Raw genomic sequence first — 18,320 nt, 5'->3', positions numbered from 1 at the left:
AAGGCCTTGTTTGCCTGATGAAGGGGATCCTGTAAGACCCCGAAACGTTGTTTAGAGTGTTCTACTTGCAACTAGTACATTAATAAACACGTACTGAATTTGCCTTGGAGTGCCGGTGTCTAGCCTTTACTGATACACAAATAAGAAACATTTTTGTTAATAGTGAAGGAACTTAAATGTATTTTCAAGATTTAACTCCTGAGTTTAGGGTCACTTTAAATATGATCTAGTCTGTAGTGTGGTGAGTTTACCAGACAAGTTCTTACCTATGAACAATGTGGCCTTTGCATTTGTTTCTGTATTTGGATCCACATATACACTACGTACAAACAGATTTCTTCAAACCTATATTAAGTTCATCGCCAAGCCAAATTACAACACAAGTGTGTGTGCAGATGAAATTAACATCCTAGAAGCACAACTAAGGCATGACAGCCTGGGACAAGGACCACACTGGAACCAAAAGTCCATTTTACTTTTCAGTATACGTTAATGGTGAATATGAACATGTTATGTGTGTGCTCCTCTTAATGTGTGCTCCTCTTAATGTAATAGTTTACCTTGCCATTAACAGTACTAGCTGCCTCTCCGCTCTGATGTCATCCAGAGAGCAACAGCGTGCGGGTAGGTGGACGGGCGAGGGGGCGGGAGGGAGCTGCGGCCGGTCTTCACATGTGAAATTGAATTACATGTGCAGCTACCCCGAAGGTAAGACATAGCGCTATCTTCAGGGATGTCTGTAATATAAGACCTACCCCGAACTAGGTCTTATTTTTGGGGTAGGTCTTACTTTCGGGGAAACACGGTATGAGTGCAAAGACTGGAAACCAACTATATGGCTATAGCGTGTCTATAGTCACTGGTATGTCTGTTGTATAATGCTGGTAAATTGACACTTATTAGATTATTACATAGTTACATAGTATTTGCGGTTGAATAAAGACACAGGTCCATCGAGTTCAACTGATGTATGTGTGTGTGTGGTGCGTGCATGTGTGTGTATATGAGTCCCTTTATGGTCTTAGGTTTTTAAGAGTACCTGTACCCCTGTATGTTACCGTCTCTGAGGAAGGTATCCAATTGATTTTTCAATGATTCAATATTCTCTGCTGATACCACTGCTTGTGGCAGAGAGTTCCAAAATGTAACCAATCTGACTGAGAAGAATCCCCTATGCCCTTTGTGGTTAAATCTTTTCTTTCTATTTTTTTTTGTTTACAAAGGGCTTTCACTGTGTTCCAGGGTGTTTGCATGCATTTTTTATGTGTTTGCATGTGTTCCACTGCAGGTAAAATAGGGTTTGCTGCAGTTTTTTTTACATGCTCTGGAACTGAACGCTGCGGTGTGAACTAGAGCCCAAAATACCATTGGAATACATTGAACGCAGTTTTGATCCGGTCTAGAACTGCTCTGCTCTTGGAGCGCGTTTGGTGTGAACAAGGCCTTAGGCTGGGTTCACACCTAGGCGTATTGAATATGTGCGTTTGTCGCGCTGTTCACGTCGCACGTTTTTACAGCGATTGGCGGTAAAAAAACGCGCGACAAACGCGCGTTTCCTGTGGGCTACTTGGCTGTATCCCAATGGAAACTCGAGACCAAAACCCCCCCTAAAGTAGTACATGTACTTCTTTGGGCGTAGGCCGTTTTGTATCACGTTCGGCCGGGCGGAAATACGGCAAGGTGTGAACCAGACCCATTGAATACAATGGGATTTAGATGTTTGAGCGTTTTGTAGAGTGTTCGTCGAGCGTTGAACGCGCTACAAAACGTTCAGGTGTGAACCAGGCCTTAGTCCTCTAGTCAGATGTTATTACTGAACATTTCTAAAGGTGACTTTGTTGTTATTTTGAAGATATGGGTAAAGTTCCTCTTCAAGAGTTATTGTGTATGTACTGACTGACGTTACTCACATTTATGTTGGCAATTTACCTGCTTCCCTCTTTTTAGCCTTACCTTTATATTGAATTGTCATTCTTTTTTTTTTTTTTTCTTGTTATATTTTCTCTTTATTAAAATTAATAAAACTCTTTGTAAGATAAATACGGACACACGCACGCACGCTCTCGCCCTGGGTTCTCTTTATTCTACACTCCATCCAACAAAAAGATTTAGATACACTATCTAAAATGAATTTATTAGAAATAAGATGACAGTGCTGGGTGAAGAGCATTTATTAATCTACATGCTTACTGGACATTGAACACAGAAATACAATACAAATACATTAATGAATACAAAATACATGATATATTTATATTATATATATTTATTGTACATATATATTCCATGTTTATTAGATAATAATATCCCTGATACGCTCAGGCCCTTATAAATAATGTTGCATAAACTGCTTCATATTGAGCAGGCGTCTTCAAAGCTACTGTACAGGATGGCAATGATTGGCTGGGAAGGACGTAACCCCGCCTCCCCAAGTGCGCCTATGGTTTCTCAATAAAGTATATGTAAACCCTAATAATGAACTTGTCTTATTTGCTCCCTTTTGGTCTGTTACTTATACAATTGAATGCATTTTGTTGTATCTGTTTAATAAATGCACATGTTGATCCTGCCAGAAATCCAGTGGGCCAGCTACCTTCCTGTGCTGCCCTGTTTATCAGATAGCATTGCTCCCAGCTCACCCAGTGAACTGCAGAACTTTTACCCCCTATGCTATGGGGAGGAAGAGGTGTTCTGTAGTCCTAACATGTTGCCTGTCCTAGGGTGGTCGTAACAGAAGTCACCAGCACTCGATATTTCGTGCAAGAAGTATAAGCACTATTTATTGAGCTGTCACATGCGTCGTTAAGCCAACGTTTCGGGGGCCACGCAGGGTCCCTTCTTCAGGGCGACATAGTGCTGGATGAAGTGCAGGTGATCCTTTCATACTTGTCCAAGGGCAGGGCCAGATTTCCCACAAGGCCTGGCTTTGGGGCAGCAGGGGGTAGAGGGGCAGCAGGGGTGTGGGATTCCTATCTCCCGATGACCGCGACATGCAGTTCCGGGCGATTAGATGTTTTCTACATTTAGCCCTGCTTTGGGCTAAATGTACAGCGGGGAAGCTGCCACTTGTTTTGTACAAGTGATCTCGGCGATGTCACAGAGATCACTTGTATGCAGCCTGCAGGTCGGGGGGTTTGGCGGGTAGGGGGGCACATTGAGGAACCTGGCCTTGGGGCAGAAGAGAGAGTAAATCCGGCCCGGTCCAAGGGTGATAACTCTTCTCCTCCATAGATCCAGTACAGTAAGTGACTCTAGAACAGGAAATGTGTCACTGGCAGGATCACCAGGTTAAAAAATAAACCTGTAAAAATATGGAAACTAACGCAGCCTCCACAGCCAAGGTCTGGTAAGCTGCAATACATTACATTTCTGTTTTTGGGTTCTGATACACTTTAAATATTAAATGTCTTTTCAACCATACATTGGTCACACTATAGGAGCGGAGGGAAAGTTGGACTATAAAAGATGGTACATCATAAAATTGTCTCTTTTGGTATTTTGTTTTTAAGCAGTGAAACCCGACATGGAAAACACTGGAAACGTGGTTTAGAGGACAACTCTGTTAAAAGAAATGGTTAATAAAATGTCATAATAACGGATTTTATAAGGTTTTCTTTCCAGTTGGACCAGTGCCTATGCAAATTAGTTCCCAGCAAGTTCCCCTGGGGTAGTACCACAGCCCCTGATGTGGGGTCTTGTATGTAAGTCTTGTCCTAAATCATGGTATCCCTATTTTACATTGATATCTGGATCACTTTTCTTCCTTAACCCTTTGCAGGTCAGCAGTCTGGAGATGAACATGGGTTTCCCCTGTGATCACGATTGACCTCATGGAAAGGGTGTTACCTTCTCCTGTATATTTCACACCAGAACACTGTAACACTATGCACAATATTAGGTTATATTATCTTCTGCAGAAGCCGGAAAAGGCAGCAAGACGTGTAGGGAATCTGGAGTGTGGGTGGAAGACACTATAACAGTATGAAAAATAGAATGAAAGAATATTAAGAACAGTTACAAGTTCTAGTAAAAGTTTGGTATCTACTTTGCAAATTAGAAGCAATCAAGATCTGTAGCAAAGTAATAACAGGACGAAAAAGGAAGGAAAAAGAAAGATGGAGAACATAAGAATAGATCAGGTGGCGGTAACTATGAGAAGGTATAAACATTGCACAGTGAGGAGGGAGCCAGGTATAGGGTAGAACCCAGTACAAGGAAACAGGAACCTCTTCCTAGATTGTGTGGGGTGTGAAAAATACACAAAATACATCAATTATTTTATATATGAAGATTCACTTATATTTTAGAGATCTGAGTGCTATTTCAAAAAGCTAAGAAAAAAATAAAAGCTAAATTTGAGAATACTGTGAAGGGGCGGACATACAAAAAGAGTAATGTATGCCACAATCCATGACGTCGTATGAAGACTCATCATATGAGGGAGTTTAATGATATTCCTAAAACTTCTCTGGTACACGTGTTTCCATCTTATCTTTACTGAGCACTCCCACCCAATCTACATTGGCATTTCCCGTAATTGGGAGCTTTATTTCATTATGTGATGCAATCAATGTATTTTGCCAAAAAATGAATTTTCTCAAAAGCAAAGGCAGCATTTATGGAACCCGTCCTCGACCCGTTATCTACCCATCCTCCCACGAATCGATTGAGCACAGCAATATGGCTCAATCCTCACCTGAGGCTGGACTCATAGAAGGTTGAAAAGTCTATCTGTACAATATCTAGCACATGTGTCCGGTACACGTGTTTCAATTTTACCATTACTGAGCACAATCCACATTGGCATTTCCTGTAATTGGGAGCATTATTTCATTATGTGATACAATCAATGTATTTTGCCAATGAATAGTATTTATGGAACACATCCCACTACTCGTCATCCACCCATCCTCCCACGAATCGATTGAGCACCACAATCTGGCACAATCCTCACCCAAAGCTGGACTCATAGAAGGTGTAAAGTCTGAAACATGAAACGTCTATCTGTATGATATCTAGCTCTTCTAACTGCCTAGGGGACCCAAAATACCACCATCATCAAAAGTGATGCATGTAGTCGAAACGTTTGCTTCGGATTTTTGGCCTTTATATGGTACTTGACGTCCCAATAAATTGTCCCACCGGTGTTTTCAGACTGTAGACACAGTTGGCATCCTGTTGAGGATTTATTACTGAATTCTCGTTACTTGACTTGAAGTGAAAGAATTTTTATTCACCTCAATTAGGCTAATATTGGCTCAGCCTTGACTCTTCCTCAGATGAATCTCTTAGAAGGTTAGCTGTCCCCGAGGACGTCTTGTCTTTTGAAGACGATGTAAGTTGGGGATTTTAATAAAAGACTTAAAGGTGTCACTGGAGGGGAAATATGATTCAGCAGAATCTGCTTCCTGCCGCTGCGCCTCGGGGAGAGGAAAAGAGACAGAACGCTCTTTGAGGACGATGTTAGTCAGCAAAGTTTTTTTTGTTCATTGACAAGAAGAGAACATCTGGCACCGGAGTTGCTTTGCTTTGGCATAACTGTTTTTTAAGTTACAAGCTGTTAGGGGTCCGAAACCCCCGGAGTACCAAAGAACGTCCATGTTTCTTCATTATGCATTCATACCGCTGTGTGATTGGCCCTCAATAGCACAATAGACACAAAGCCATTTTTTTCTTGATGTGCTGCAAAGCTGAGTTTGTTTTACTACATTCTGAAAGTTTAAAAAATTAGCCATCTTACCCTTAATGATTATTAAAAGAGGAGTGAAGCCAACCCTTTGGGTCAAATTAGGCGATTTATAAAAATGTTTAAAAAGTGTCACCCAACTTTTCCAATTTAATACAATTAGAAAAATGTGTGAAATTGTTTCAAGTTGTGTCAACCTTGTTTGACAGTTATAAATAGATCCCTTATTTGGGAAGGAAGGGAAAGAGGAAGGGAGTTTTGCCTAAGCAGCGTAAAGATCACAACTGAGAATTTCCACTTTGCAACATTGGTCAAAATGATCCTTCCTTGTCCCTACTTGTTGAGTGTCATATTCTATAGATATATGTTTACGAACTAAGGTAAGGTTATCGCCTATTTGTACAGAATATATTCAGACAGAAGTCTGTTTTTCACAGGCTCAGGATCCAGTGTATAATTGTACTATGGTTACAGTAATATTTTACACAGAAATTAATAGAATTTTAGAGTCACAGAAGAAAATAGAACATGAACTTTGGGATAAGCAAATATTGTCCTCCATAAGAGAGTCATGAGTATTGTTCCTTGACACTTGGTGAGCTTTGTGTATTTCTTCCAGATCTGTGCAGCAATCCAGTGTGACACTTGGAGCTTCCTGTAATAAAGAACGGTCACTGCTGCTCTCTCCCCTTGTGCAGGGTGACTGGTCTTGTCTCCGCCCCCTCCTGTAATAAAGACCGGTCACTGTTGCTCTCTCCCCTTGTGCAGGGTGACTGGTTTTGTCTCCGCCCCCTCCTGTAATAAAGACCGGTCACTGCTGTTCTCTCCTTGTGCAGGGTGACTGGTCTTGTCTCCACCCCCCTCCTGTAGTTATCTGCAGGCAGCCTGTAGTGGGGGGGCGCTTGCTGGTCTTCTGTATAGGCTATGTTCATCAGAGTGATGAGGTCACTCTGAGTTAAGGCTGAGCCAATATTAGCCTAATTGATGTCACATCTACTTTTACAAAAGGTAATATCTGGGTAGGTAACGGCATTTAGTGCACACAAAGTGGATTTCTATTCATTGTGGCTATTGAGGAATTTATTTGAGGACCCATTTAGACTTCTTTGTTGCAGTAATAGGTAATATGCATTGCTACAGTGCAATGTCATTGATTGTGAATGAATGGCATCCCAACGCATTAAGGCAACACACGGTAGACAGGTAGTGCTATGCAGTGTGTTGCATTATTTTAAAAAAAGGGTCACATCCAATTGTTGGCACATCAGCTGCATTGGCAAGCCATTCTTACTACTACTAGCTTTAATAAAAAGTTATTTTTTTTTTTTTGGTCATAGTTGCTGTTTGAGATTTGCCCCTACTTCCCCACCTAGAGAAACTGATGTTACTGGGACATTACGTGACAGGAAAGTTCTCTAATGGAGCCCCGGACATTAATAACAACTCAACAAAGGTTCTAATCTTTCCCCATGCTACGCAAGCCTAAAAGAATTTTCAACAGGATAACTTGAACCATTTATGCATTTCTCCCAGGTTTCTGAGATGAGAAGAGATACAGGGACCCTTTCCAGTACAATGGATTTAGGTAATAGACACGCCCCTGCCACAACCCCAGTTATAGGGACCATTAAGAATGTATATGCCAAAATGATTGGTTAGTTAGCATCTTCTTCATCATCACTTTTCCTTTATACCGGCTTTTCAAAATAGTGAGCAAGATAATTATGAGATGAGATGAAGGTTGTAGTGCAGAATAACAAGTTTCGTAGTTAAATAAGTTTCATAGATATCTGTACATCAGACCAAAAAGAGGGACAACTGAGGAGGAAAGAGGGACAGAGGGATTTGGTTCTAATAGAGGGATAGTTCCTCCAAATGGGGTACAGTCAGGAGGTAGGACTTATATACTGTTGTACCTTTTAAAACGGCGGAGTGATGGACATTTATTTCTACAATGCTGTTCATAAACGTCATTGCAGAAATCACCGTTGGACGGCCGCTATGCCCGGTAATGACTGATCCAAGTAGCTCTGTAATTGTTGTGAGGACAATTCACAGGTGAAAACAGTGTAGTGTTTGTATGAGAGCCCACCCCTATCTCTTAAAATAAAGGAGGAGGTACTAATGAATGAATTCACCAAATCACATTACAGATCACAGGTAGCAGCAGGTTGTGGGATCATTTTTAACACTTTCAACCCCTATACATCTGATCCCCATCTTGTCTCTATATGTGACCTTTATATTAACCCTTCATATTCCTTATCCTGCACATTTACCCCCTCATCTCTATTCCGCCCCTGTATGTGACCTGTACGTTAACCCCATTCCCCTCCTGCTCCCTCTGTCTATGACCTGTGCATATACTGATGCACTGCATCTGGTCCATACTCCATGTTTTAACCACCTCAATGCCAGCATGTTCTTTTTTTAATTTCCAAAAAGTTGTGGCTAAAAATGAGATCACCTTGGACTGTCTCTTTTCCAAACGAGGGGTCGTTTCGGAGGGTGTTTGTACTACCCAGCCATTTGTTTTTGTATGTTTGATATCAGAAAGTAAGGGAGATGGCTATTGTTGAAAATGCTTGGTCTCTGTTCCTTTATATAGAAAAAAATAAAATAAAATTAAAATTGTGGTGATTAAATACCACCAAAGGAAACCTCTGTAGAAAAAAAATGGTATAAAATGTATTTGGATACAGTGTCTCATGGCCGAGTAATTGTTAGCCAATCACAAAGCACTGAAAACTGGCCGGGAAATGAAGGGGTATAACAAGCTGGTTCTCAAGTGGTTAAAGGAATGTAAAATGTTTTTTAATTCTTTCATGTTTTAGTTTCTCCGTCCCATTGCTGACCTCACACTTGAAGGTGTATTTAAGGAATGTCGGCTGTGTCATGATATCACATTTTGGAAGCCTGTAACATTGTTTTGTCCTCGGTAACCCAGTCAGTTTTTAAAACCAGCTCTGGATCATTCTTCATCTGGCTCTTCAAAAAAAAAAAAAAACTTCAAATTTCTGAAAATCAAATGTTACAGAATGGCAGCGTGAGCCTAAATGACCTTCTATAAAACCACGAATAGGAAATATTTGGAGTTTTCTAACAGCGATATAAAAAGAGACTTTGTATCCGAGCGGTCTTCGTTTTACATGCAAAGAATTTCAGCTCTTATCGGAAAAAAAACACCAAAGTAGAAGCTCTACTTGTAAGTCTGCTACCCAGCATCGTAGACGTATTTAATGGGCTCACACCTCTTGGCATCTTTGGCACTGGCACTGTTCAGCACTGGCATACCAGGAATAAAGAGCATTTTTGTAAACCTACGTCACGGGTACATAAAATCAACCTCTGAAGACTGCCATGGCCTGTAGAGTTGACCCAGCTTCTGAAGGTTGACAAATGTTTGGCACGTGTTGAAAAATATCTATTGGCATCATTTCTACCAGTATGGTGATACTGCCAGTCCTCCCCATTGTCCATGGCTATGGGACCTAGACTGTCTCCTGGGATATATTACTCTTGCTCCGAGGAATAACGTCTTTGTGTTTCGTCGGGCAGGGTGGCGCCACTGGTGTCTCTACAGGCAAGCCTTGCTGCTGATAGCCATAATTAATTTTGCCGCAAGGAAAGTGGCGAAGCCTAAACAGAGGCACTTCCTGAACATTTGAAGTCAGTGTGGATGGCTCTAGTAAAACAGGGGAGCCTGGAAGTCTACTGGCCGTCACCCTAGGGGCAATGGGACAGCTTCCCTCATTAACTGTGTTCTGGTTCTCAGGGACTGGTTGCTCAGCAGGAGAAATGGTTTTGTCTACCGCTTTCCCTGTAAACCACGAACCATACGTGGGATTCCAAAGATTTGTAGGTTTGTTTCTGGATCCTCTGGCGTTGTGAAGCTCCGTTGGTGGGTTAGCTTGAGCAAAGACCAGGTTGTCCTGTCCGCCTTCCGAGACTGGTCTAGGTTCTGTATGCCCTTTTGGTTCAGCGTGAACTTTGTTGGGGACTTTTCTAATGGGTGGAATGGGAGGCGGAGAGTGGTGCTTGCGTTTGTCTTCTTTCCCTGGTTTTTCAGGGGTCACCAAGAGTGGCGGGATCACATCTGGGTCTTCTGGTCTAGTTGGAACCTTTTCTTCTTCTTCAACCAAAGGTCCGTATTCCACAGGAAGAGGCGTGTTTATAACATCAGGATCCTGTAGGAAATAAACCAAATAATAGCAGTGAACAAAGCAACGCCTGGCCATTTTAGGTACAGAGAGCTAATAAAACAGCTTTTGATACGACTGGTCCATATCAACCATTATTTCAGACAGGCTACAGAAGTTTTTTTGGGAGAGAAAATAATCAAAGATATGAACGTGTTACCAACGTATATTGTAGCTTCTCATCCTTTCTCACAATCTGTTTTTACTCAACTTATTAAATTGCTTGTGTTCTAATATTCTAATAGATCATCTCACCTTAGCCTGACTCCCCTGCCCCCCCCGCGGGGAACATTTGAAAGCTCTCCAGCCCAAAGCCCTTTACTATTGCCTATTCTAACTATGTGTTTGAAGTCCATGCTTAAAAACAAAGCCTCCTTTATCAAATGTCTGAAGGAGGAAATGCAACTCATAAAATAATGAGGCGATGTCAGTGCGGATCGCACAGAGACAAACTACGGGTCTGCTCATCCCATTAATCACAAATATTTACGAATAATTCGGATTGATTGTCCTGGAAATGTCCAGCTTCTGCAAATCATAATACTAGTGAATCTGACAAACTGTTTGCTGCACAGTAATCGCGCTCTCTTCTTTATGTTGGTATTTAATTTTCTGATAAGCGCAGTCAATTTTTAGGAGGCAGATATTACTTTGTATTATTGACTCGTCCGGTGTTAAGGTTTTTCCTGCAGGGAGTTGGAAAGCGAATGATAAAATGTAACTGCTCAGTGACCGGGCCCGATGGAAGCAGCAAGCTGACGGATTTTCATTTTATTCAATTGTTTACTCTGGCAGTCATAGAAGCAGGTGTGTTAAGGTGCTCTTTATACTGTCCTGCTCTATGAATTGCCCTGCCCATGTGCACCTTACTTATGCTAGGAATAAACTGATTTGACTGGGCACATTATTTATTTTATAGAGGTATGTAAAACAGAGCATACACGTGGAATAAAGGTCCATATACAGTATGTGGGGAAACATGGAGGCAAAGAAGGAGACATCTGGCTTTTATTCCTATCAGAAACTGCATGAAATTACTCTGTTCTTCTAGTTAGTTTTGGGGGTTTCTCCAGCTGCACTCATTTCCTTCCACCACCCAAAACTTGCACCTAGTGTGTGCAACTTGACCTATTCCAGCTCTCCTGTACACTGTGGTTATGAGGGAACCTCCAAGACTCACTTATAGACCGCTGCCTCGCTCTTGTGGTATTCTGCTCATTAAATGCACATGTGGGCACTCCAGCAGTCTCCTAAATGACCTCAATGTCACATTCCTCCTAGTGATGCTACTGCTTCAGTAGATTCCTAAATGATCTCATTGTCACATCACTCCTACTGATTCTACTACTCCAATGGGCTCCTAAACTACCTTACTGTTACATCCCTGCTAATGATCCTACTACTGCTCCAGTAGAGTGCTACATCACCTCCGTATCATAACTCTCACGATGATTCTAATGCTTCAGTGAAGTCCCGAATCACCTATATGTCACATTCCTCCAACGGAGGCTATTGCTCCAGTGGAGTGCTAAATAATCTCCATGTCACAACCCTCCTAGTGATTCAACTGCTCCAGTGGACTCTGAAACAATCTCCATCTTACTTCACTCCGCCATGTCACACCCCTCCTAGTGATTTTACTGCGCCAGTGGACTCTGAAACGACCTCCATCTTGCTTCTCTCCTCCATATCACAACCCTCCTAGTGATTCGACTGCTCCAGTGGATTCTGAAACGACCTCCATCTTGCTTCTCTCCTCCATGTCACACCCCTCCTAGTATTCTACTGCTCCAGTGGACTCTGAAACGACCTCCATCTTGCTTCTCTCCTCCATGTCACACCCCTCCTAGTATTCTACTGCTCCAGTGGACTCTGAAACGACCTCCATCTTACTTCTCTCCTCCATGTGACACCCCTTCTAGTGATTCCACTGCTCCAGTGGACTCTGAAACAACCTCCATCTTGCTTCTCTCATTCATGTCACACCACTCATAGTGATGCTGCCCAATCAATTCCCACAGTCTCTTTAATGCTGGACACATCCCACACTTGTCACTTTGCCCACATAATGGGGATTATATAAATATATAATTAGATAAACTTTTTTCTCTCTAAAGGAGCAGAAATGATAAAATTTGGTTGGTACTTTGGTACCAACATATAACACAGAGCTGCCCCCAGAGGACCACTATGTCCAATGTCCTGAGCTCAGGCATGCCTGTGTTATCTTTTTTTTGTTTCTATGAATCACTATGTGCACAATTGGCAGATATTTGCTTTGTTCATGAATCCTGCAAAGCTAAATTCTATGCTTACATATTACGGTGAAGCAACACTGAGTTTAGCCCAAGGTTGCTGTTTTCACATCATTCACAGTCACGCTGTTTTATCCAGTATTGGTTTATTTTGTACATGTTTTTTTTACAGGGCCAATCACAAAGCGAAACCTTCTGCTAGAAGCTGGCATTCCATCTTCTATGTAAGTTCCAATTCAACATTAACAGTGGTGAATGAACTGGCCTACTGCACTTTGTATTGTTTTCATGTTAAAGGAAACCTTTCCTGAGATAAATGTGGAAACTGCCATTGGTGACCTGAAAATGCTAATTTCCTGTCTCAGAGTTCAATATTCTTAGGTACCGTGACCCAGCACAAACCTATGGAAAGTCATGATTCTAATCCAGGTAATTGATGAGTCATAAAATACTCAAGCTGTAAATCAGTATGACAGCCAGGCAACTATAACATCCAGAAAGTGAAGACAGCCTCCATGCTTTCTCAGTGCAGACTTCAATAAAAAATCTCATCATGTGACCAGCCAGTTCAAGATTATAATCCAGCTGCAGAAAGACTAACCAGTTGAACCCACAAAGAACCCCACCACCATCACCGCCCCTCACTTGAGATGACAGGTCTCTATTAAAACTGCAGTTTATGGCTTACAACTGGAAGGTTGTCTATTTTGGGGACAGATGCTCTGAGGATTGACAAGGGGAATCGGCTTCCCGAGTGGAAGAAAAAATCTTAAAATGTTCCAAAGATGGAGTAACTGTTGGACAGAGCAAACCATAAGGTAGGGAGTGAGAGGAATTGTCTCAATGGTGGATGCTGGCAAAGCCCCATATGGGTTACAAGTCTCAGGTGTACCCACCACTCCCCTGCAGCCATATCACAGCCACTGGACTCGAAACTAAAGGAACCCTGTACTGTTGAAGATTTGTTTGGCTGTGCTGCAGCTCTTATCTTAAATAAGTTCACCTAGCATAGTGTGATTACCACAGAGAATGGGGAAATGCTTCCTCCTGCCTGCAGCAGACTGATGACATCATCTCAGCCTAGGCAAAGTCGCCTGAATGGTGTTCAAGAACTAGACCATTTTGAAATACTGCTTCTGTATATTGTAACATATCAGCAATGTATACCTGCAGACTTCTAATGCTACTAAATGGTCCTCTTTAAATTTCTGTGCACAAAGCAGCTGCACTTTCCAACAGACTGCAAACTACGCACATTCTGCCCCCTCGCCCAGCTCCCAAAGGTCTGAAGACTAACGTACGCTGCAGGGCATGGCTCCCATTCACACTAGAGACCGCACTGCAAGGTTGCCTTCTCATATAAAGCATGTATATAGGCCTATAGGAGCGAGATGGAGGAATCACTACAAATGAGAAAGTTCTCTAGTAGTACTGCTGGGAACTCGGGGCGATTTATTTGTAATCTGGGAAATATGCAATTATCCAGCTCGGTGTTGTAACAATTGTTCTCAAAGGCCAACAAGGCAAGCGTTACTATTGCCTCGGTTTGAGCTATATCCCCAGTGCAGGCAAACAGGCCCATCACTTATACAGCCTGCATCTTGCCTTGACTTTTATTGTGTGCACAGAATGCTGTGTCAGGCTCTTAAGCCTTTATTCTTTCCTTTTTTTTTTCCCTTTACCATCTTATCTGGCATTGTGATTTTCTTTATTTCCTTGTCTTAAACCCTTTGTGTTGTCAGTCCGCTGCGCACTGGTTAATTAAACAACAGATTATACCGCCGGAGGTTAATGAAATGCTGGCATTAATTGATTTATAATTGTCTGTCCGCGACACACGTCTGTTGGCCGCCGGCCCGGGGCTGCAATCCTTTAGAGTCTCCGATAATCCAGAGCAGCTCTTAGAATGCACAATGATTCTGATCGCGGTCAGAGGGCCTGGCGCCTAATTATACGGGCGAGAAAAGTCTCCCTGAGTTTTGCAGCTTAGTGGAGACTTTTATCTGTAAATCCGGCCTCTTGATCAATATGATGGAGAGATTAAACGTGGGTATTATGCCGAGCATGAAATGTGCAGTTTTGCATGACCTACATATCAGAGGCTATTGGTCCAGCTTGCAGAAACATTAAAATAGACCTTCACAAGTCTGCTCAGATACATTACTAACATATCAGAATATACAGCAATAGAATATATTTTCAAAAAAGCTCCACTATCATTAAACAGCTATCCATGAGCTTCAAGCCAGTGACTAAGATGATGCCATCAGTCTGCTGCAGACAAGAGGAAGCATTTCCACAGTATCTTCTCCCCCAGTGATCAGACTGCAACACTGTCAGGAACTGCACAAGCACCTGGATTTACATGATTGTGTCATCTCTGAGCCAGCATCTTAGTCCAAGAAGTAAATGGTGACCCTGGGTGATGCCTGAATGAAGATGGCTCCATCCTTCTGGAGAGAGGAGCAGCTGAGGACGTTGTCAGGGGATGAACTGTGATCTCTGGAAGTCTAAACTGTACACATTACTTTGCATGCCTTTAACTTAATACAAAAAAAATCTGTTTCATTCCCGGGCCACTTCAAAATGTAATGGTGTGGAGGAACTTGAGTGACCTTCACAGAGCCCTAACCTCAACCCTAATGAACACCTTTGGGATGAATTAGAATGTGAAATGTGAGCCAGGTCTTCTCATCCAACATCAGTACCTGACTACCTGACCCCACAAAGGTTTTTGTGGCTGGATGAATACACTGTCCCACAGAAACGCTCCAAAATCTAGTGGAAAGCCTTCCCAGAAGAGTGGAGGTTGTTATAGCTGCAAGTGGGGGCAACTATATTAATGGCCATGGTTTTGGAATGCGATGCTAAACAATCTTACACAGGTGCCATGGTCATGTTCCCATTTAACTTTTGGCCACACGGTATATCTCATCTGCCCGTATAAGCCAAAAACAAACCCTTTAGAGGTTACTTCATTTACAGAGCTGTTCAAGAACCCAAATGAAAGATCAATGTAGACTTGCAAAACAATCAGAAACAAACTTTTAACTTTTAGGAATGAATCTCTTAGCCAATCATAAATCTTCTCCTGGCCAACTAGAAGTTGTGTCTTGGTTGTTCTGACTGCAATACACGGAATTCTATTTGCTACCGAGAGGTTATGAAAGATGTAGGGAGACAACTTCGGAGTTCCAGCTGTGGCCAAACTGCAAATCCCAACATGCCTGTGTCTTTGGGAGTCATGCCTGTAGCTGTCAGATTTCTGCAGTGGGACTCAGGGGTGTCCATAGCCTTTTTGTTGCCTGAAGCTTGAGGCGGCGCCGTGGATGGGCGGTGGTGCACGCCGCCTTTTGCTGGCTCTGCAGATACACATCTGCCTGCAGAACCCGGCCATTAGCAACCTGGGACGCTCTGGCCAGCATGCCGCCCAGCTTTGTGGTAACCGGTGACATCACTGGTTGCCAGGGGCTGCGTGGGATGCCGGCTACAGCGTCCCAGGTTGCTAAGAGCTGGACAGGTATTTGTGTATGGCCCTTACACATCTCCCCATCTGGCTCTAAGCACTCTGGGACGCTCTGGCGGGAAAGGAGGTGGCAGGCAACAGCCTCAGACTGCTTCATTAAATGGACGGCTCGATGGAACTTGTAGTTCCACAACAGCTGGAGTGCCGCAGTTGCCCACCCCCGGGTTATGGCATTTTTTTCAGTTGTTGAATAAGTCCGCTCAGCTGGTTCCCACACATCACACATAAAAGCAAGAGATCTTCAGAAAAGAGAAAGAAAGCTCCGACATGAAGCTAAGATTTACTGGGCATGAGAAAGGTTCTTCTGATCCGGAGACACAATGCAGCAATGCAGACAATTGAGCAGAGACCCAGCACTTCTCATAGGCTCTCTGACACCAGCTTTATCCTAACCTGCAGCTAAAGCCTGATACTCAACACAATGTTCATCGGCGGGGGTCACCTTAATGATCCCGCCATTGATCTTCCATATAAAGTCCTGTCAGCTACTTCATTCTACCTATGAGGCGGCAGAGAGAATGCACGTCTAACCATCATTTCAGCAAATGAAATGGGCCAAGGGCAAAACTCATTTAAGCAGGCTTCCGCCACCTATGTGACACAATGATGAAAGAAAATCTATATTTTGTTTTCATCTCATTGTGAATAATCTAATGCGTGAGTGATGATGTTTTACATTCTTTTTTGTGTCCAGTCTGTATATACATTATATCAGGGGTAGCCAACCTCAGCAATGCAGCTGTGGTGAAACCACAAACCCGATCATGCCTTTGGAAGTCATACCTGTGACTGTCGAAGTCTTGCAATGCCTCATGGGGCTTGTAGTTCCACAACAGCTGGAGTGTGAGGGCAGCCAACCCTTGAACTATATGGTGTGAGGCAGTGGCGTCACTAGGGGGGTGGGGCCAGCACGTTGGTGACAACAATGGAGAGGTGACAACAAAATGACTGACAGTCATTTTGGTGTCACCCCCTCTGAAATGTCAGGCATTCCTTATCCCGCCTGTTGAGGGGACCTCCTCTCTCTGCCAGCGTCTATCACCAAGATGACCGTGCATTCGTTGTCACAGCGGGGTGTCATCCGGTACCCGCTCCGGGTGACACCCAGCCTTGGGGTGCCCCTGGTGTAAGACACTGACTGTCAGGGTTGGGGATGGTGTATATTTGTCCCCTAGATGTCTTACATACACCTGGTGAGGGGCCCCAGGGTTTATGGCTGATGGGGAGGAAACAAACTTTTGGTTTTCTAATTGTTTTGTTTTAATAAGCTCGATTCTGGGACCTGGAGCCCAGAGGGTTTGTAGAGTTTTGGGTGGTATAAAGCCTCCATTACCAGGTCCTTAACTTACCTGGTAGCCAGACCTCATCATTAGTCGCTTGGGGCTCACTCTCTCAGCTGCTGGGTGAAATGGCTGAGTGCTCACAGAACACTAAAGAGGTACATGTGCTGTCCATTTGTGTGGGGGAACTTTTTAAGGCATTAAATACTAGGCTTGTTGCACTCCTTACCGAAATGTCCCTTGTAGTGGGGGGGTGCTCGCAGTGACTGCGGATGGCGCTGCAAATATCAGCAAATTGTAGAAATGTCACCAGCACACCAGTCCTTTTAGGATAGCAAAAGCTTCATTAATTGAAGTTCTTTGTCATATGAACAAGCGCTTTCGGGGACCACACAGGGTCCCTTCAATGCTAAAGCCTGATGAAGGGACCCTCTGTGGTCATATGACAAAGAACTTCAATAAATAAAGCTTTTGCTATCATAAAAGGACTGGTGTGCTGGTGACATTTCTACAATTTGCGGTACTTATTAAGGCACACCCTGCTAGTCAGGAACTGGCCTGAGTTTAATTAGTAGAACCGACTAGCAGATTTCTTTCCTTTTTAGGCCTAATGTACAAAGCCCTCCTGCATTGAACTGTGTTTGTTTGCTGCCTTGCTGAATAAAATTGCAAGGCAAACCTGGATTGTTCCTGGGTGTCCCTGGCTTCTGTATGGTTTCCTGCTGTGATTACTAGTTGAACCTGTCCCCCTTATACTGGCCTGTGCAAGACTGAAGGGAAGGTCGGTGTTAGCAGCTTGTGTTTGCTGTGCACTCTTTGCGCACATTCCTGCAGTACCTGTGTGCAGTAGTCAATTCTTTCCAGGATCATTGAAAAAGGTGGACGGTCTTCTGGCTGGTGCTGCCAGCACTGCGTCATGATACGGTAGCTGCAGTGCAAAAAAAAAAAGATAAATCAACAGAATTCTGCGACATTCTGACACATTAAAGCCCAACTCCACGCTATTATTAAAAACATTAATGAAATAGGGCCAAAGGTGGGGTACGAAATAGAAAAGCATCTCAGGCAGCTGTCCCTGTTTTACCAATGACCAGTGTCCTTCCGTGCAAAAGACTAAGGACGTTCTATGAATGCAGGATGTCATTGTACTGCCCCTATGGCTATGGAGTCACAGTGTCCATCATTCATAGTCATACTGTATTGAAGCAGAGAGCAGTACAGATGTCATCACATCAGCACTGCCCTTTACATCAGCAAAAGACAACCCCCGGGGCAGAAATGGCAGAGGGCAATAAGAAGCGTGTCACATGACTAGGCTGAAGACATCTGAAAAAGCAAATAAAAAAAAAAGAAATAATGCAAAACATGCAGCAT

At 43.1% G+C, this 18,320-nt stretch overlaps 1 protein-coding gene across 1 annotated transcript in view; it reads right to left on the bottom strand.

Moving 5' to 3' along the window:
- Positions 1-9,177: 9,177 nt before the first annotated feature.
- ALK (anaplastic lymphoma receptor tyrosine kinase) overlaps positions 9,178-18,320 on the bottom strand; it is a 93,471-nt gene continuing 84,328 nt past the window's right edge. The window contains exons 22-23 of the mRNA XM_018568094.1: positions 17,784-17,874; positions 9,178-9,873 (exon numbers count right to left, since the gene is read on the bottom strand). Of these exons, the coding sequence (XP_018423596.1) occupies positions 9,178-9,873; positions 17,784-17,874 (787 nt within the window). The remainder of the gene's footprint in view (positions 9,874-17,783; positions 17,875-18,320) is intronic.

The sequence above is a fragment of the Nanorana parkeri genome, unplaced genomic scaffold (genome assembly GCF_000935625.1).
Source record: "Nanorana parkeri isolate BGI_ZX_2015 unplaced genomic scaffold, ASM93562v1 scaffold31, whole genome shotgun sequence".
NCBI classification, from domain to species: domain Eukaryota; kingdom Metazoa; phylum Chordata; class Amphibia; order Anura; family Dicroglossidae; genus Nanorana; species Nanorana parkeri.
This window is presented reverse-complemented; position numbering and strand designations above follow the sequence as displayed.